The 22,183-nt window shown below is 39.8% G+C and overlaps 1 protein-coding gene across 2 annotated transcripts in view; it reads left to right on the top strand.

The window, feature by feature from the left end:
- Positions 1 to 790, top strand: part of BZW2 (basic leucine zipper and W2 domains 2) — a 72,245-nt gene extending 71,455 nt beyond the window's left edge. For both annotated transcript variants that reach the window (XM_008055863.2, XM_021711283.1), the window contains exon 12: positions 324 to 790. In XM_008055863.2, the coding sequence (XP_008054054.1) occupies positions 324 to 352 (29 nt within the window). In that variant the 3' untranslated portion in view covers positions 353 to 790. The remainder of the gene's footprint in view (positions 1 to 323) is intronic.
- The last annotated feature ends 21,393 nt before the right edge of the window (positions 791 to 22,183 follow it).

Here is a 22,183-nt window from a genome sequence, read left to right on the forward strand (position 1 = left end):
CTGCACTCCAGTCTGGGCGACAGAGTGAGACTCCAACTCAAAAAAAAAAAAAAGAATAAAAAATGACTTTATGCAATCCAAATAATAAAAGAAGTATGTTTCCAATAATATATATCATCACGTTTGTTTTTAGAAAGGCAAAGCTCACTGGAAAACAAAAAGGAGCAAGAGTTTGAGCTCTGCCCTCATGCAACTGTTTTACCTAAAAATGGGGTAGAACTATGCTGGGGCAATGGTGGATGGTGGGGGTGATGACTACAAACTTATGATCTTATTTAAGGGAATGGGGGGAAATACTGATTTCTTTCTTTCTTGTTTCCTAGAATCTGAATCAGAAGGTGAAGAAAACTAAACAACTCAACAAGCACAATACCTAGGTTCCCACACAATACTTTCTGATTGGGAATGCTGAACCGTTTGGGCGGAGAAACTTGGCTTCTGTTTTCACAAAGGAAAAAATAAAATAGGATAGGCTTCCCTTGTGCAGACTGGGAAATGGTTTTTGTTTCTGTTTTGTTTTTAAATGGAGCCCTGAGGCATCAGCTGTTATACTTGGGACTCTACCTCTCACTCACTGTATGCTAACTTAAAGCCATTTAACAAGGAGTCAAGTAGGAATCCGAAATTAAGTACTCAACAGACTCCTCTTTTTTAGCTGTATTTTTCAGGTACTGTGTGGTGAACGCCCCACTGGTGTCTATTACAGGCCACTTTGGTAGTTGTGTATCTGCTCGTGTATGTGATTTGACAAACCAGTTTTTTAAAATAAATGGCTTTTTAAAAATCTGGGCTTATATCGTCAGAGCTTTTATTTTTTTTCACACGTGGCTTCTTACACAGATGGTATCTCAGTGTTGTACTTTTTTGTCCCATCCAAAGTGTTGAACAGTCACATTTCTTGTCATCTATAAAAACTCCTCTATTCCTTTTATCTTATGAGTAAGACATTTCAGTTATGCTCATAGTGAAGCAGAAATTAGTCCCCAAATACATGCACATTGGTATTAATACCATCACATTATTATCATTTTATTTTTTTGAGTTGGGGTCTCGCTCTGTCACCCAGGCTGGAGTGCAGTGGCATGCTCACGGTCACCACAACCTCGACTTGCTGGGCTCAGGTGATCCTACCCCCTCAGCCTTCCAAGGAGCTGGAACCACAGGTGTGCGCTGCCACACCCAGCTAACTTTTTAATTTTTTGTAGAGACGAGGTCTCGCCAAGTTACCCAGGCTGGTCTCAAACCAGTGGGCAATCCTCTCACCTCCGCCTCCCAAAGTGCTGGGATCATAGGCGTGAGCCACCACGCCCAGCCTATATTATTAATTAAACAAACCAGCCTGGATGATATAGCAAGATCTCATCTCTACAAAAAAAAGTTTAAAAATTAGCCAGGTGTGGTGGCACAGCTACTCAGGAGGCTGATACAGGAGGATTCCTTGGAGGCCATCGTGAGCCATGATTGGGCCACCACACTCCAGCCTGGACAACAGAATGAGCCCCTGATTCAAAAATAATGATAATAGTAATTAAACATACAAAACTATATTCCATATTTCTCATATTTTCCTCAGATTTTTTTTCCTATTTAGAGGACAGCTAAAGACATAGATTTTTGTTTATTTTTATTTTTAACTAGGTTATTTTCTTCAAGTTATTCTGTTCTCAGTAGTAACAGTATAAAAAAAATCTGACCATTTGGAAAGGCATCATTCACTACCTAAGTCTTTCATAGACTTTTCTTGAAAAGTTTAAGGGATGGCCTATTGCTACTAGGGTGATAATAATCTCCAAATTGCAAGCATTCTATCTGAGCATCGAATCAAAAGGAGGGTACATTTGTAACCAGTGTTTTCATTAAGGTAAGTATGTGAAAAGCTACCATTGTTGGGTCATCACCCTGTATCAAAAGGGGGTCTTCTAGTTTCCTGTTTGTCCTCAGAGAGGAAAAATGAAATATTTTCCCTATGAATTGACCACTACTTTTATCCATAGATTCCTTCCATCTTTTAGCTATTAAGCCTTTAGTAAATGTCTTTCTTCCTGTGTAGCTCAAGCACTATCAAAATCTCTGTCCCACCTATGGACAGAGAAATAGCCATTTGAATAGATCTTGAAATATCCATTTGAACAGATCTTCTTGAAAAATCATCTGTATGTGAGAATGCTGTTTTCATTACCAAGGAAATAAATAACGGCAGGACAATTGTGGCCAAGAATGATGGAAAGTCAGAGAATAAAGTGTTTACAGCAGCCAGGCGCAATGGCTCACACGTGTAATCCCAGCGCTTTGGGAGGCCGAGGTGGGAGGATTGCTTGAGCCTAGGAGTTCGAGACAGACCTGGGTAACATAGCAAGATCTCATCTATGCAAAAAAATGTTAAAAATTAGCCGGGCATGGTGGCATGTGTCTATAGTCCCAGCTACTTGAGAGGCTGAGGTGGGGAAGAACATTTAAACCTAGAAGGTCGAGGCTGCAGCAAACCAGGATTGTGCCACTGCACTCCATCCTAGGTAACATAGTGAGACCCCAACTCAGTTAAAAAAAAAAAAGGTTTATGTGACCTTTGAGTGCTTAGTTAGCCCTGGAGGCACATATACATATAGTCTTTCCTGAATTTGACCTGCTGGACAATGTCTTCTTTCATTTGCTGGTTTACCTTTTCCATCTTTCCCTTCCCAACTGCCTTTCTCCTATCTTATAAAAAAAAGTATGAACACCTCCATCCCAATATGGTCCACTGTCCTTTCACTCTTCATGGGGATGAGAAGCGTATGGTACCAAACAAAGGGATAATGATCCTAGAACGTGTTGCCCTTACAGACTAGTCCCTTGAGAGTAAAGCTGGAAACTGAGGAAAGAAGTGTCTGATTTCTTCCAGACCAACAGTTCATGGCACATCTCCATTATCCATCCGCCCATCCCTCTATCTGAACATTAGAACTACAAGGTTAAGTGGTAGTCACATCATAGAATGTGTATTAATGTTTCCATTGAAAAATGAAAAAAGTTATTTAAAGATCAATTCGGCCAACCAATTTGGCAAACGTTGATGGCAGGCGTATTCCATAAATTGAGTAAGTTAAATCTGCGTCTCTAATATATTGACCAACTAAAGATAAATATTGAAAATTGCATTTAATACATTTAATGTATGGTAAAAATGTTATGTCAACTTGTATAGGTTTTACTTTATATTTAGTTTTTTATGTCAGTATGTAAGAGAGTTATTCCTGCGCTTTAGAAGGTACCAAACAGAAGGACAGGAGTTAAAGTGTGAAGATCCCTGTTGGCTTTGTTACACCATCACTTCTAAAGTAACCAAACTGAGACCCAGAAAAGCAGAGTTGTCCCAGGTCTCAGAATTGTGTCAATTTGGAACCGGAAGTCCCATCTTCTGCATTCCATCTTTTTTTTTTTTTTTTTTTGAGTAGGAGTCTCACTCTGTCACCCAGGCTGGAGTGCAGTGGCCGCTCCCGGCCACCGCAGCCTCCACCGGCTGGGCTCTGGCAATCCTTCCACTCCAGCCTTCCAAGTAGCTGGAACTACGGGTGCGCGCTACCACGCCTGGCTAGTTTTTGATTTATTGTAGAGACAAGGTTCCACCAAGCTAACCGGGTTGGTCTCGAACCCACGGGCTCAGGCAATCCACTCACCTCAGCCTCCCGAAGTGCTGAGATTACAGGCTGAGCCACCGAGCCCGACCTGTTCTTTTTTTTTCTATACTGAGAATAAATTGCTACAATTCAGGCAGACATGTTTTTTTGTTCTTCGAGTTGGAGTCACTCTTATGCTCACGGCCACCACAGCCTTGACCTGCTGGGCTCGGGCGATTCTTCTGCCTCAGCCTTCCAAGTGGCTGGAACCACAGGCACATGCCACCATACCCGCCTGATTTTTTGATTTATTGTAAAGAAGAGGTCTCACCATGTTGCTCAGGCTATCCTCTCACCTCCACCTCCCAAAGTGCTGGGATTATAGGCGTGAGCCACTGCACCCGGCCAGGCAAGTGTGTTTTTAAAAGAATGAATGAAGAAACATCTGGAAAAAATCTATTTTTTAATCTATACTGTAACAATTATAGAATACTACTTGCTCTTTTCTAACACTGAGTATTTTTCCTAAACAGAATTTAAGATAGTGATTTTAAGATTAGCAAGCATGGCAGGGAGTGGGGAATACTCAAACAGCAAAGACAATGATGAAACCTCAAACCCAAAGCCCTCTTGGTCTGGAATACAATTTACTCTGTTTTCTTTTTTTTTAAATAATACCTGTTCCGATGATAAAAGCAGTTAAGTTAGTTACCTATTGCTATGGAACAAATAACCGTAATATTTAGCAGCTTTGAAGAACAAGCCTGTTTTATGTCCCAGTTTCCGTGGGCTGGGATCGGAGCAGCCTTGCCAGGTGGTTCTAGCTCAGGGCCACTCAGGAGGCTGCCGTCAAGCGGCAGCTGGGGCTGCTCTTCTGAAGACTGGAAGATCTGCTGGGACCATCGGAGGACTTCGGTTCCATGTCGACTTTTAGCCAGAGCCTCCACTTAGGCTGCCTGAGTATCCTCATAACATCATAGCTGGCTTCCCCCAGACTGTGTCATCTGAGACACAGGGTGACCAAGAAGGAGGCCATATTTAACCACCTGATGTTGGAAGTGGCACGACATCACTTCTGCCATATTCAGTTGATCATGTAGACCAACCCTGCAGGTTATACAAGGAAACCACGCAAGGGTGGAAATGCAGGACACAGGGATAATTCAGGGCCAATTTGGAGACTGGCCACCACAGTGATACAGGCTTCCTAATATTAAAAATGGAAACATTAAAGAAAATACTGGAAAAAATCACAACCTTGGCTTGTGGAAGGCGTGACACAATAGTCATTTTTAAAAAAAACTCCAAAGATCGATTTTAACAATTTTCAATTTAACAGTTTTCCATTGTAAAAGATACATGAAGCCGGGCTCGGTGGCTCAGCCTGTAATCCCGTGTTTTGGGAGGCCGAGGTGAGTGGATTGTCTGAGCCCGCGGGTTTGAAACCGGCCTGGGCAACTTGGCGAGACCTCATCTCTACAATAAATCAAAAAAATTAGCCGGGCGTGGTAGCGCGCGCCTGTAGTTCTGGCTACTTGGAAGACTGAGGCAGAAGGATCGCTGGAGCCCAGCAGGTTGAGGCTGCAGTGGTTGGGAGCGATCAGTGCACTCCATTCTGGGTGACAGAATGAGACTCCAACTCAAAAAAAAAAAAAAGATACATGAAAGGTAACAAATCCATGTGGGATAAGTAGAGCTTCCACAGACTGATCAAATAACAGTTAACAGTACAATATAAAGAGCTTCTATAAATTAATTTTTAAAAATAATTCAATTGAAAAAAGTATGAGGAATCAATTCAGATGGACAATTAATATGAAAAGATGCTCAACCTTATTGTTAATCAGAGATGTCAAAATTAAAATGATAAGGTCAGAAAAGACACTAAATCATCAATGTTGGTGGTATGAATAAATGGTTTCTTTTGCACATGGCCTGGATTTAGAGCTAAGATTTGGCTATAAATAGGAAAAAGGTTTTAATGCATAGCCATTGATCCAGCACTGCTATTTCTAGAAATCATTTACAGATATACCCAGCAACCTGTGTGCAGTGATTCAGACTGCATCAGTGATAGACCATCAGATGTAAAATGTCCATGAGGAGATTAGTTAAATAGATTATGATAAATCCATATCAGGGAATGAGGTAAACTCAAAAAAATATTTATAATATATCATTAAAAGGAAAATGCCGGCTGGGTTTGGTGGCTCAGCCTGTAATCCCAGCACTTTGGGAGACCAAGACGAGTGAATTGCTTGAACCCACGGGTTGGAGACCCACCTGGGCAAGTTGGCAAGACCTTGTCTCTACAGTAAATCAAAAATTAGCCGGGTGTGGTGGCACACACCTGTAGTTCTGGTTACTTGGAAGGCTGAGGCAGAAGGATCGCTGGAGCTCAGCAGGACGACGGAGTGAGACACCAAAAAAAAAAAAGGGAAAATGCCGTTTTAAAATGTTTTTTTTTTTAATTTTTTTCCAGTGTACACAATGGAATATTATGCAGTCATAAAGAAGGACAAACATGGATTTCGCAGCAATTTGGATAAATTTAGAGTCTGTCATACTCAATGATCTATCACAGAAACAAAGAACAGAGTACCATATGTTCTCACTCATAAGCAGACCTTGAACAATTATAATAATATAAAATAGGGTCTGGCAGTAATTAGAACAGGGTGGGGGGCAGTGGGGGGATGGAAGGTGGGATTGGCAGTTGAAGGAAACTGCCAGGGGAGGGAGGGGCATACCTCATCAACAAGGGTACCTGCATAATGAACATTTGTATACCTAACCCTGAATTGTACCCCACATCTTTAAAATAATATCAAAATAAATTAATAATGTAAAAAAACCCTATAAAATAAAGAGCATGGTACATTAAAAAAGGGTATGTGTACATAATATACCTTTATACATATAAATAATAGTCTCTAATAATTGTTGCCAATAATTGTTATTCCCACTCGTATCTTGGGCAGTGGTGGGACGAAAAGAGGGGAAGAGGAATTTGTTTTTACTCTTTATACTTATTCGAATTTCTTTAGAAATAACATTCGATATATTCATCATTTAAAAGTTAATATGCCTTTACTTTGGAAAATATTAAAGAACTTTCGGAAAAAACACAGTAGTCAACAACAGAGATGAGGACTTCCAACAATCATATATTTTTACAAATATGGTTTTTCTTAATTTTTAAAGTTATTTTTAGAGACAGGGTCTCAAGTCTCGGCTGTTCAACCTTCTGGGTCAGTCGTGAAATCAACCCACATACCAGCTCACTCTTTTTTAGAGACAGGGCCTTGCTCTTTTACCCAAGCTGGAGTGATCATAGCTCACTGCAGCCTTGAACTCCTGGCCTCAAGCAACTCCTGCTTCAGCTTTCCTAATTGCTGGGATTACAAATGTGAGCCACTATTTCGGGCTAATTTTTTTTTTTTTTTTTTGGTAGATGCAGCGTCTCACTATGTGGCCTAGGCTGATCTCAAACTCCTGGCTTCGAGCAATCCTCCCACCTCAACTTCCCAAGAGTGCTAGGATTACAGGCGTGAGCCACCACACTCAGCAGGCATTTTTAATTCTTTAAAAATTAAGTCCATCCTATATCAGTTTTATATCCAGCTCTTTATGTAATAGCATTGTGTTAGCATTTTTACTATATCAAATCAATAACTTCTTCAAATATATTATTATTTTTTTTTTTTTTTGAGTTGGAGTCTTACTCTGTCACCCAGACTGGAGTGCAGTGGCCACTCCCAGCCACCACGGCCTCGGTCTGCTGGGCTCTGGTGATCCTTCCGCCTCAGCCTTCCAAGTAGCTGGAACTATAGGCATGCACTACCATGCCCGGCTAATTTTTTTTATTTATTGTAGAGATGTGGTCTCGCCTGCCCAGGCAGGTCTCGAACCCGCGGGTTCAGGCAATCCACTCATCTCAGCCTTCCAAAGGTGCGGGATTACAGGCTGAGCCACCAAGCCCAGCTCAAAGACATGATTTTTAAAACATACAATTGTTCTCGGATGGATGGGGCATAATTTAATTATTCCATTGTCCTGTATCAGGTAGTTTATAAATTTTTGCTTTTAAAAATTATCATGTAGAATATTATTTCATATAAATTTTGTACATCTATGGTTATTTGAAAAAAACATGAAATTTGGGTCAAAAAGTTTGAATATTTTTAACACAATGTGATCTCATCTTCTGAATTTGCTTTTATACATTTGAATGAAGCTTACTCTCATTTTGGGCATAATTCAAGGCAATATCATTTCAATAAGAAATGAAAAAGGTATCTGTTAGCATCTAAAAATAGAGACCTTCTAAAATTCAGCAGTTTCCAATTTGTAAAATTGTGTAGGGGTATCAGGAAATAATTTTTTTTTCATGCCTAGGAACCAACTAGTTTGAGCTAGGTGTGTCCCATTTACTAATTAAAACACCCCCAGCTCATGCTGATTCAGTGTTGCTGACCTCACCTCCAAGCTAATGGCAATTATTTCCTTTCAGCTGTCTGTACTTTGGAAAAGGATATACTTTCAGGTCGCACCTGGTAGATGCCCCTCTGACCCTCTGCTTGTGGAATCAGACGGTTGTAAAATGTGTTTTGGGTGAAAAAGGTTTTTGTTTGTTTGTTTGATTGTAGAGATGGGGTCTCACCTTATTGCCCAGGCTGGACTCGAAATCCTGGGCTCAAGCGATCCTCCCACCTCAGCCTCCCAATGTGGTGAGATTACAGGAGGCCACTGCAACCACCCGAAAAACACCTTTCTAGAGCTAATCTTTGTATATTTAAAAATATCTGCACCTTGGTTTTGTTTGTGTGTTAGCTATTTTATTGGCATGCAACATAGAGTAAGATGCATCTAAGTCTATGGTTTAACTGGAAGCAGCTCACGTGTGTAATCAGTGATCAAAAGAGGTAACCAAACAAGAGTCCCTGCATGCCCCTCCCAGTCTCAAATTCACCCCTCCAGGGAAAACATGATCCTGAATTCTGACAGCATATAATTGCATTTTGCCCATGTTTGAAATGGACTCATCTAGTATTATTTTGCTAAGATCTTCTTTTAGTCAACTTTCTTTTACCTTTTTTTGTCATTCTTTGTGTTTGCTTTCTGGTGAGTGATTAAGTCGACACAGTTGACCTGGCAACAATAATACCCAGCTCTTTCAGCAGGAACATGTGAAACATGAGAACATTGTTTTTTTTGTTTTTTTTAAATGAGCCAAAAGGTTGCACTTTCTCTTAGTGGAGAATAATTCCTAGGCAAGTATCTGTTTTCCTGAGATTATTTTCGAGCACATGTTTTTCTCACTGGTCATTATAAAAGAGAAAACCATCCTTGCCTTCTTTGGAAGAGATGTCTCCTTTTATATGGGCAAGACAGATGTTTTTAAATGGAATCATAGATTACTATGGCTTTGGTTGTTTGGACTTCTTCCCACATTGGCTCTTGCTGCTGTGTGAGCAAAGGGGTGGAGAGATGCACTTGGAATTGGTTGGCTTGAGCTTGGAGGCACTGGTCGACACTTAATTAGCTGTTTAACTAATTAGCAAGTCACTTAACTCTTGGTATTTACTTTGCTTAATTGTAAAATAAGGTCCTGGCCAAGATCAGCCCTTAAACTGGGACTGTGACCTACTCAAACTAATACCCAAAACTCTTTTCATCAGATTCCTGATGGTCTGTGACCTAAGAAAAGTAGTATAATGGGCTACATTGCTGATCCTCAAACCTCAGCATACATCAGGGTCACTGCAAAGTGCTTGTTAAAACTGATTGCACCCCTTCATCTGACTCAATAGGTCTGGGCTAGAGTGTAAGGATTTGCATTTCTAACAAGTTTCCAGGTGATACTGATCCTTCTGTGTCAAAACCACACATTGAGAATGACTGGGCCAAATGATTACTGAGGTCAGTTTTTGTGCTGACTCTCTGAAGTTCATCACGTCTTCAGTTAGAAACCAATTGGGCCAGGCACAGTGACTCATGCCTGTAATCCCTGCACTTTGGGAGGCTGAGGCAGGAAGATCGCTTGGGACTTTGACACCAGCCTAGGCAACATAGTGAAGTCTCGTCTCTACGAAAAAAAAAAAAAAAGAAAGAAATGTAGAGAAACTAGCAGAATGTGGTGTACATGCCTGTGGCACATGCCCAGCTACTCAGAAGGCTGAGGCAAAAGGATCCTCTAAGCATAGGAGGTTAAGACTACAGTGAGATCATGCCACTGCACTCCAGCCTGGGTGACAGGGTAAGACCTCGACTCAAAGAAAAAAAAAAGACATTGTATTTCGTACAACTCTGTCTTTGATGACCATACAGCATAGCCTGGCAGGAAGCTGGTGTTCGGTAAATATTGAATGAACAAATGAGTGACTGTGCATTAGTAATTCCTTTTTAAAGGAAGAGTTGATCATAAATTCATCTTTAATTGTTTCTCTGCCTTTCTTTAAAAAGTTCAGCATGGAGACCACAGCCTGACAGCTACTTAGTAAGAATTTGGATTAATGCACTAAGTGCAAATGCAATATTATTGATTGTGTCATTCTCTGGCACAGAACCGATAAAATATGAGTTTGTAATTTATAAAATGCTTCTGACACTTTCCCTTATTATTGTTTTCAAATGATGCAAAAATACCTTCCTGTGAAGATCGTCTAACCGGGCTCTGTAACAATGCTTTCATGGGTGTTTACCACACAGTGTTGACCAACTGGGAGCCCCTCAGCCTACCTCCCAGGTCATAGAACAGGTCTGAGAAAGGTACGATGTAACTGGGCTAGGTCACTAGTTCTCAAATTTTAGTGCACATCAGCAACACCTGAAGGGCTTGTCAATTACAGATTGCTGGCAATAGTCCTAGACTGACTCAGCACACCTGGGGTGAAGCCTGAGGGTTTGCATTTCTAGTAAGTTCCCAGGTGACGCTGCCACTACTAGTCCTGTGACCCCACGCTGTGAAACCATTGAGCCAGGTGGATTCTAATCCATTAGTAGCAGGCATGTTGAAGCAACCCTGCCCCATAGAAGGGAACCCTGATTTAGATCAGCCAAAGCTACTGAATCTCCATAATTTGTAGCTTAGCTCTCCCAAACTCCTGTCTCCTCTGAAATCCTCAGGTATTAAGAGATATAGGAAGGTTGGAAATATCTCAGTTCCAACAACCTTGATTTCTTACAACAGACTAAATCCTTTGAGTAAATCCTAGACTTTTCTCAGCATTCTCTCTTCCCTTTAGCAGGAAAACCTCATGATTTTCTAAGTGTAGCCCCCAGACCAGTAGCATCAATTATTACCTAGAAGCTGGTGAGAAATGCAAATGGTAAGGATCTACTACTGATTCACTAAATCTGAAACTCCGAGGATGGAAATAGCAATCCGTTTTAACAAGCCTCCTGGGGATCCCGATGCCTGTTTAGGCTTAAGGACCGCTGGCCTCACCCAACCATCAACTGTCAAAATATCTCAGAGCTGGGAGTGTTGGCTCCCACCTGCAATCCCAGCACTTTGGAGGTGGTGGTGAGAGGATTGCCTGAACTCCGGGGTTTGAAACCAGCCTGGGCAACATGGCGAGACCTCGTCTCCATAATAAATCAAAAAGTTAACCAGGCATGATGATCCATGCCTGTAGTCCCAACTATTTGGAAAGCTGGGGCTGAAGGATCACCTGAGCCCAGGAGGTCGAGGCTGCAGTGGCCGTGAGCATGTTACCACTACACTCCAACCTGGGTGACAGAGTGAGACTCTGACTCACAAAAAATAAAAATAAAAATCTTGGGACACATTCCTAAAGGGACATAAGCTCAGCAGACAGAATTGATGCAGGACCAGATCTGGGCACAAGAGAAGGGATTAATGAGATGGTAGATTTCACTTTTCTTGCAGGCTGATGAGAGAATGGAAATTATTTCTGGGAGCAAGATGGGTTGGCATCCTTTAGTGTTTTCTGCCTGATTTAAGAGGATAGAAGATGTTAGAGCCTAGAGCTGCATGACTCAGTTCAAGCTATGGAAGTAGCTGGCAGTTATCTGAATTCATTCCTGAGTGCGTGGGCACACCTTCTGAAAAGCAATAGTTCTAAAAGTTTTCTCAGTTGTATATCTTCTTACAGAACAATGAAATGAAAATGTATATGGGAGATTGATTTTTAGATCTTTTAGAAATTGCCACACTGTTTTCTGTGAATCGTACCCCACATCTTTATAATAAAATAATAATAAAAAAGAAAATGGGCCGGGTGCAGTGGCTTAGCCTGTAATCCCAGCACTTTGGGAGGTCGAGGTGAGAGGATTGCCTGAACCCAGGGGTTTGAGAACAGCCTGGGCAACTTGGTGAGACCTTGTCTCTACAATAAATCACAAAAACTAGCTGGACGTGGTGGCGTGTGTCTGTAGTTCCAGCTACTTGGAAGACTGAGGCTGAAGGATCGCCAGAGTCCAGCAGGTCAAGGCTGCGGTGGCCGGGAGCGTGCCACTGCACTCCAGCCTGGGCAACAAAAGTGAGACTCCAACTCAAAAAAAAAAAGAAAAAAAGAAAATGTATTCAGTTTTTTTTTTCTTTTTTCCTATATGCCTATTAACAATTACAACAGCAAGCTTGACAGTACCAAGCAGCTGCTTTCCTAAATGCTGTGGAATCTAGGAGATAAGTATTTACAACATGTCTTAGAATAAACTTCTGGAGAAGAGAACAGAACACAGGAGTCTGGATAGGATGGTACTAGGCTAATTAGCTTGCTACACAAGATTTTAAAATTCTGGCAGGGCACAGTGGTTCATGCCTGTAATCCCAGCACTTTGGGAGGCTGAGGCAGGAGGATTGTTTAATGCCAGAAGTTTGAGACCCACCTGGGTGACATAGCAAGACCCTGTTTCTATTTATACAAATATAACAATAATAAAATTTTAAAATTCTGATAATGCATTAATGCCAAGGATAAAATAACAGATGACATATTTGATCATTTATCTTTTTTTCTTTTTTGGCCCAGTATTAAAGTTTTTGCATGGATTTCAGAAAAGCTGTTCACTTTGCCATATGGCTTCTAGTCTTATGTTCAAATCAAAACCTGTTTCACATTATAGCATATACATGCTAAATGGTTTTTGAAATATTATTAGCAATGACAATGGCACAAATTATTTACAACTGCATTGTTTAACTTGCAGACATTTGGATTTTTCTTATATATGATTGTTATTGCTTTCTAGTTTAATTTCATTGTGGTAGAACATCCACTGTGTGATTTCAATGTTTTAAAGTTTATTGAGATTTGTTTTATAGCCCAGCATATGGTCTATCTTAGTGAATGTACCCTGTGCACTTGAGAACAGTGTGTACTCTGCAGTTGTTGGGTAGAGTGTTCTATAAATATCAATTCGGTCTTGGGAGTTGATGGTGTTGTTCAGAGATTCTGAGTCTTTAATAAGTTTTGTTTCTTTGTTGCCTAGTTGTATCAATTGCTGAGAAAGGGGTAGTAAAATCTCTGGCTATGACTGTGAACTACCCACTTCTCTGTTTAATTTGACCAGTTTTGCTTCAGATATCTGGAAGCTCTGTTATTAGATGCATATCCATTATGATTGCTATTTCTCTCTCATGAGTTGACCAGTTTTTCACCATGAAATGTCCCTCTTTACCTCTGGTAATAATCTTGGTCTGGAAGTCTTCTTTATCTGATATTAGGGTAGCCACTCCACCCTTGTGGGCATATTGTTTGCATGACATACCTTTTTCATCCGTTTGCCTTCAATTTATCTTTCTATCTCTATCTTTATCTCTATCTAACTCTATCTCAATCTCTAATCTATCTGCCTGCCTATCTATCTAATCTATCTATCTATCTATCTATCTATCTATCTATCTATCTATCTATCTATTTGTAGAGACAAAGTCCCACTTTGTTGCTTAGACTGATCTCACACTCCTGAGCTCAAGCAATCCTCTCGCCTCAGCCTCCCTAAGTGCTGGGATTATAGGCATGAGCCACCACGCCTGGCTGTCTTTATATTTAAAGTATGACTCATGCACACAGCATGTTACTGAGTCTTGCTTTTTAAAAAAAAAAAAATTCATTCTGAGAATCTCTGCTTTTTAAATGGTATGTTCGACCCATTATTGATATGTTGGATTTAAGTCTACAATGTTAGTTTATTCCTGCTTGTCCATTCTGTTTTTATTCCTCTGTCCCTTCTTTCTTGCCTTCTTTTTGGATTATTAAATTTTTTTTAGAATTCCTTTTTATCAGCCGGGTTCGGTGGCTCAGACTGTAATCCCGCGCTTTGGGAGGCTGAGGTGGTAGAACATTGTGGTAGAACATCCACTGTGTGATTTCAATGTTTTAAAGTTTATTGAGATTTGTTTTATAGCCCAGCATATGGTCTATCTTAGTGAATGTACCCTGTGCACTTGAGAACAATGTGTACTCTGCAGTTGTTGGGTAGAGTGTTCTATAAATATCAATTAGGTCTTGGGAGTTGATGGTGTTGTTCAGAGATTCTGTGTCTTTAATGATTTTTGCTTTTTAAATGGTATGAGCCCGCAGGTTCGAGACCCGCCTGGGCAACTTGGTGAGACCTCGGGCGTGATAGCATGCGCCTGTAGTTCCAGCTACTCGGAAGGCTGAGGTGGCAGGATCGCCAGAGCCCAGCAGGTCGAGGCTGCGGTGATGGGAGTGGCCACTGCACTCCACTCTGGGTGACAGAGTGAGACTCCAGCTCAAAAAAAAAAAAAAAAAAAAGAATTCCTTTTTATCTATAGCCTTTTAGTTGTACCTCTGTATACCTTATATCTTTGTAGTAGTGGCCTTAAGGATTACAATACACGATCTTCAATTTTCAGCCTAGAGTTAATAGATTAGACTTCATACGTCACATAAAATATAAGTTAAGTACCTTGTAGTTGTACAGGTCTATTTACCCTCTTCCCCCATCCTTTATACCAGGGGTCCTTAACCCCAGGTCCATGGCCTATTAGGAACCTGGCTGCACAGCGGGAAGTGAGCAGTGGCCTAGATGAGCTCAACCTCCTGTCGGATCAGCAGAGGCAATAGATTCTCATAGGAGCACCAGCCCTATTGTGAACTGTATATGTGAGGGATCTAAGTTGCGCCTCCTTATGAAAACCCAATGTCTGATGATTCCCCCATTTCCCTGCCTCATTCATGGAAATATTTTCTTCCAGAAAACTGGTCCCTGATGCAAAAAAGATTGAGGACTGTTGTTTTATATAATAGTTGTCATATATATTACATTTATAAATATAGACTCCAGAATACAATGTTATTAATTTTTGTTTTAAAGTTATATGCATTTTTATGAAGACAAATGTGTCTCATATTTACCCATATATTTATCATATCTAGTGTCCCTCTTCCTAAAGATCTGAGTTTTTATCTGGTATTATTTCTTTCTTTCTTTCTTTCTTTCTTTCTTTCTTTCTTTCTTTCTTTCTTTCTTTCTTCTTTCTTCTTTCTTTCTTTCTTTCTTTCTCTTTCTTTTTTGGATACATAATGGTTGTACAAAAAGTTATAAAACAACACTGAAAACTGAAGTCTACTTTTAGAATTTTTAGCAGTGTGCAACTCCTGACACATTATCTTAGTTTACTTTCATTTGAAATGTCTTTATTTTGCTTTAATTTTTAAGGGAAATTTTCACTGGATAGTGTTTTTCTGGGTTTACTGTTCTATATTACAGTCTCTATTTTTTCTGATGAGAATTACAGGGAAATTTCAAATCATTATTTCAGATCTGTCCCCAGGCTAAAAGCTATTTATGTATATAAGTGTGTGTGTGTGTGTGTGTGTGTGTGTGTGTGTGTGTGTGTGTGTGTGTGTGTATTTAAATGTAGAGCCAGGCATGATGGCTCAAACCTGTAATTCCAGCACTTTGGTAGGCCAAGGTAGGAGGATCACTTAAGGCTAGGAGTTCAAGACCAGCCTAAGCAACATAACAAGACCCCATCTCCAAAAAACTAGCTGGGCATAGTGGTCTGAGTCTCCAGTCCCAGCTACTTCAGAGGCTGAAGCAGGAAGATCACTTGCACCCAGGAGTTCAAGGCTGCAGTGAGCCATGATCACACAATGCACTCTAGCCTGGGCGACACAGCAAGGCCTGTCTAAAAACAATAAATAAAATAAAATAAAAGTAGAAGTGGGAAAACCACCCAGTACTGTTCCCTTCCTCTGAGTATCAACTGGTATTAGAATAGCCACTCCACCCTTTTAGTCATACTATTCACATGGCATACCTCTTTCATTCACTTACTTTTCACCTATATGTGTCTTGATATTTAAAATCTATTGAAGACTCATCCAATACTGTTTTCTTCCTCTGTCTACTCCCCAAACCAATCCCCTGGCAGTCTGTCCGGTTTCCATCACTCTCCAGTGCCTTCCAGTAATTGTTTTTTTCTATTTTGCTTAGAATTTATAGTTAGTTAATGGGAAGTTGGGTCTCATAGAAACCCCAGTTGTGGCCATTACTGAACAGGACCTTGACCAGTGAATTCTTTTTTTTTTTTTGAGTTGGAGTCTCATTCTGTCACCCAGGCTGGAGTGCAGTGGCACGCTCATGGCTACCCCAACTTTGACCTGCTGGGCTCCAGCGATCCTTCTACTGGAACTACAGGCAAGTGCTACCATGCCCGGCTAATTGTTTTTTAATTTATTGTAGAGACAGGGTCTCACCATGTTGCCCAGGCTGTTCTCAAACCTGCAGGCTCTGGCAATCTTCTCGTCTCGGCCTCCCAAAATGCTGGGATCACAGGCTTGAGCCACTGCGCCCGGCCTGAAGAGCTAACTTTAAGAACAGTTTATCATTTTCTTGTGAATGGCTTAAAATGAGGTTCAGTTTGCCCTTTCAAGTCAAGAGAGATCTAGGGGATGACAATGGAGAGCCTGTGTATGCTATGAACTTGGCATATGACTCTACCACATCCAAACAACTCACATTCTACACCATGCCAAGATCCTTGTCAAAGATACATATGAAAGGCAGTGAACCCACATTCAACTTAATTGCTCACAGCACCAAAAAGAAGACTTCAATTCCAGAAGTCCTCCCTTACCTTTAGATTGCTGTCTCTATCAGGCATTAGTTACTTCGGCAGTAGGAACAACCTGATGTTTTGTTAAAATCACTGTAGGTCCTAAGGACAGATTGTTTATTCAGGCTTAGGGACTGGGGATTTATGCTGTTATGGGGAAGGATGACTTTCTTTAGGCTGTAGTTTATCATATCGCAAAAGTATTATCACACAATAAAGGAGCATTAATATCACACCGTCTGAGCAGAAGATCGAAGGCTTGCCTGCTACCAGGATTCTGGTTGTTTTGTGGGCTTCTAGGTACCTTGAAAACATATTATAGCTTGTTATGTTCCAGTTGATGGGAAAAACACAAAATTACAAATATTGACGTATTTTCTGGTGGTGTTGGTATCACTTCTACTGACAGCTTGTATAAAGCATTTAGCGATAATGATAATAAACTACTTTAGAAATAGATTGTGGATTTCATTACTTTCTTGAACATATTCAGAGCTTCATTTTTTTTAAAGTGTAGCTTAATATCAGGATATAAAGGTATCAAAATCTGTATTAGCCAGGATTCTAACAGAAAAACAGAACCAGTAGGAGATAGGAGGTATACAGAGGGTACCAAGCAAATGTATACACATTTTAAGAAAGGAAAAAGCTGTATTAAAATTGTAATAGTCAATTAGATGAACATGAGTCAGTTTGATTTCTATAGTTACAAGACATATTCAAAGTGGTTACGATCAGCATCCAGTCACTTCTGATGATGACAAACATCTCTGAAAATGTGCACACATTTTTTTTGCGCACCGTGTGTGTGTGTGTGTGTGTGTGTGTGTGTGTGTGCGTGCACATGCATATATGCATGTGTGCATGTGAATGAGAGAGAGATACATACCGAAAATCATCGCTTATGTGTTGTGGGAGCTGACTAGGCAAGCCTGAAGTTCACAGGAAGAGCAGGCAGGACTTCTCAGGCAAGAACTAAGGTTGCAGTCCATAGGTGGAATTTCTTTATCAGAAAAACCTAACTGCTGCACTTAAAACCTTTCAATGATTGGATGAGGTTTGCACAGATTATGGGGATCATCTCTTGTTTTTAAAGTCAACTGTTTATGTTGAATAATTGATCATGATTAAAGATGTTATGATTGTAGATGGTCACCACATCTACAAAACACTTTAGCCAGGTTGACACACAAAATAAGCCATTATGTGTGTGTGTATATACATACATATTTAAGAACATTAAGTATGAAGAACTAAGTAAGAACAATTAAGGAAGAACCAAAAGATTTGTGAACTAGAAACCTGTTGGAGCTGGCTGCAGTGGCTCATGCCTGTATTCCCAGTGCTTTGGGAGACTGAGGGGTGAGGGTTTCCTGAGACTAGGAGTTTGAGACCAGCCTGGGCAACATGGTGAGACCTCATCTCTACCAAAAATTTAAAAAATTAGCCAGGCTTGGTGGTGCGTGCCTGTAGTCCCAAACACTTGGAAGGCTAAGATGGAAAAAATCACCTGAGCCCAGCAGAATGAAGCTTGGGTAGCCATGAGTGTGACCAGCTCTACAAGAAATATTCAGAGTAGTTCTATATACTGAAGCAAAAGGTCAAAATACACCAGTAGAAAAATGCTGGAAATCATAAAGTTCATAGGTTTTATGGAACACCAACACAATAGAGAAAAAAATATCAAAGCAACCAGACAACAAGCAGTATGATGAATAGTACCTTACATATATCATTAACTCTGAATGTAAATCGTCTCAATGCTCCACTGAAAAGACATAGATTGGCAGAATGGATTTAAAAACACACATAACCCAAATATCTTCTGCCTTCAAGAGATCCACTTAACTCACAAAGACTCAAGGAAAAAAGGTGGAAAAAAATATTCCATGCAAATGGAAACCAAAAACAAGCAGGAGTAGCCATTCTCATATCAGATAAAAATAGACTTTAACAACAGTAAAAAAGACAAAGATGGTTATTGTATAATGATAATGGGATCAATCCAATGAGGAGACATAACAATTTAGAATATTTATGTGCCTAACACTAGAGCCCCTAGCTTTATAAAACAAATTCTACTAGACCTGAAAGAAATATATAGACAGCAATACAATAATAGTGGGAGATGTCAACACTCCACTGATAGCAGTTAGATAATCAAGGTAGAAAGTAAAAAAAGAAACATTGGAGTTGAACAGACTCTAGAGGAAATGAAACTAACAGACATCTACAGAACATTCCATCCCCAAACTATAGAATATAGAATATTTTCTCATCAGCACATGGCGTATTCTCCAAAATAGACCATATGATAGGCCACATATCAAGTCTCAATAAATTTTAAAAAATCAAAATCATATTAAGCACTATCTCAGACCATAGTGGAATAAAACTAGAAATTAACTCCAAGAAGAACTTCTGAAACCAAACAAAGACATGGAAGTTAAACAATTTGCTCCAAGGCCGGGCTCGGTGGCTCAGCCTATAATCCCACGCTTTGGGAGGCTGAGATTAGTGAATTGCCTGAGCCCGCGGATTTGAGACCCACCTGGGCAACTTGGCGAGACCTCATCTCAACAATAAATAAAAATATTAGCTGGGCATGGTAGTGCGCACCTGTAGTTCCAGCTACTTGGAAGGCTGAGGCAGAAGGATTGCCGGAGCCCAGCAGGTTGAGGCTGCAGTGACCAGGAGCAGCCACTGCACTCCAGTCTGGGTACAGAGTGAGACTCCAACTCAAACAAAACAAAGCAAAACAAAACAATTTGCTCCTGAATTATCCTTATGTCAATAAAAAAATCAAAAAGAAAATTTGAAAATTCCTTGAAATGAATGACAACAATGAAACAAGTTATCAAAACCCTAGGACACAGCCAGAGCTATGCTCAGAGGAAAATTTATAGCACTTAAGGCCTACAGTAATAAGACTGAAAGATCACATATTGACAACCTAACATCACACCTCAAAGAACTAGAAAAACACAAACAAACCAAACCCAAACCTAGCAGAAGAAAAGAAATAATGACAATCAGGGCAGAACTAAATGAAATTTAAATTTAAAAAAACCACAAATGGGCTGAGGTGAGTGAATTGCCTGAGCCCGCAGGTTCAAAACCTGCCTGGGCAACTTGGTGAGACCTCATCTCTACAATAAATCAAAAAATTAGTCGGGTGTGGTAGTGTGTACCTGTAGTTCCAGCTACTTGGAAGACTGAGGCGGAAGTATCACTGGAGCCCAGCAGGTCAAGGCTGCAGTGACCAGGAGCGGCCACTGCACTCCAGTCTGGGTGACAGAGTGAGACTCTAATTCAAAAATAAATAAATAAATAAAAATAAACTACAAATGATCAATGAAACAAAAAGTTGGTTCTTTGAAAAGATAAAAAAAATTGATAGACCACTAGCTAGATTAATTAAGGAATAAAAAGAGAAGATTCAAATAGCTTAATCAGAAATGAAAAAGGAGATATTACAACTGATAGGATAGAAATTCAAAAGATCATCTGAAACTATTATGAATACATCTATACAAATAACCTAGAGGAAATGGATAGATTCTTAGAAACATACAACCCACTCAACCTTGAATCAGGAAGAAATAGAAACCCTGAACAAGCCAATAATGAGTAGCAAGATTGAAATAGTAATTAGAGGTCTCTCAACAAAAAAAAGTCCAGGTCCTGATAGGCTCACAGTTGAATTCTGGCAGACCTTCAAAGGAGAACTAGTATCAATTTTACTGAAGCTATTCCACAAGACTGAAGAAGAGGGAATCCTTCATAACTCCTTCTGTGAGGCCAGTATCACTCTGATACCAAAGCCAGAAAAAAGCAAAGCCAGAAAAAAGCACATCAGAAAAAGAAAACTACAGACCAATCTTCCTTATGAACATAGATACAAAAATCGTCAACAAAATATGAGCAAAGCAAGTTCAACAGCACATTTAAAAAAGCAAAAACAAAAAAACACCACAACTAACTAGGTTTTGTCCCAGGAATGCAAGGATAGTTCAATACATTCAAGACAATAAACATGATCCATTACATAAACAGAATTAAAAACAAAAATCATATGATTGTTTCAGTAGATGCAGAAAAAGCATTTGATAAAATCCAGCATCCCCTCATAATTTAAAAAAAAAAATCCTCAGGAAAAAAATAGGCATAAGGGGAATATTCCTCGAAATAATAACAGCTACATAGAACAAACCCACAGCCAATGTCATTCTGAATGGAGAAAAGTTGAACACATTCCCCCTCAGAATTGGAACAATGCAAGGATACCCACTGTCACCATTACTACACAACATAGTACTGGAAGTTCTAGCCAGAGCAATCAGACAAGACAAATAAATAAAGGTATCCAAATTGGAAAAGAAGACATCAAACTATCTCTGTATGCCAATAACATGATCTTATATCTAAAGAATCCTAAAGAGGTCTCCAAATGATTCCTGGACCTGATAAATGAACTCAGTAAAGTTTCAGGATACAAAATTAACACACACAAAGCAGTAGTACTACTATACACCAATAGAGACCAAGCTGAGAGTCAAATTAAGAAGTCAATTCCATTTGCAACAGCAGACAAAAAGCTAAAATGCCTAGGAATATGTTTAGTCAAGGAGGTGAATAATTTCTACAAGGATAACTACAAAACTCTGATGAAAGAAATTGTGGAAGACGCAAACAAATGGAGAAACATCTCATGCTCATGGATTGGAAGAATAAAATATTTTTAAATGACCGTATTATCCAAAGTAATCTATAGATTTAATGCAGTCTCTACCAAACTGCCAATGTCACTTTTCACAGAAATAGAAAAAAAATTATAAAATTCATATATAACTTAAAAAATTAAATAAATAAATAAAGCACCAGAATAGTCACAGCAATACTAAGAAAAAAGAACAATGCTTGAGGCATCACATTACCTGACTTCAAATTATACTACAAGGCTGTAGTAACCAAGCAGGGTACTGGTACAAGAGCAGACACATGGACCAATGGGACACAATAGAGAATCCAGAAATAAACCAAATACCTACAACAAATTGATCTTTGACAAAGTAGACAAAAACATACACTGGTTAAAGGACATCCTATTCAACAAGTGGTGCTGGGAAAATTGAATTGCTACATGCCGAAAAATGTAACTTGATCCCTATCTCTCCCCATGTTCAAAAATCAACTCAAGATGGATTAAAGACTTAAATATCAGACCTAAAACATAAAAATTCGAGAATTTTTGCTCCTGAATGATTCTTATGTCAATAATAAAATCAAGAAGAAAATTTGAAAATTCCTTGATTTGAACGACAACAATGAAACAAGTTACCAAAACCTCTGGGACACACCCAGAGCTGTGCTCAGAGGAAAATTTATTGCACTTAAGGCCTACATTAATAAGACTGAAAGATAAGCCGGGCTCGGCGGCTCAGCCTGTAATCCTGTGCTTTGGGAGGCTGAGGTGAGTGGATTGCCTGAGCCCGCGGGTTCGAGACCCGCCTGGGCAACTTGGCGAGAC

This window comes from Carlito syrichta, unplaced genomic scaffold (assembly GCF_000164805.1).
Source record: "Carlito syrichta isolate Samal-C Ts95f unplaced genomic scaffold, Tarsius_syrichta-2.0.1 Scaffold301993, whole genome shotgun sequence".
NCBI lineage: Eukaryota > Metazoa > Chordata > Mammalia > Primates > Tarsiidae > Carlito > Carlito syrichta.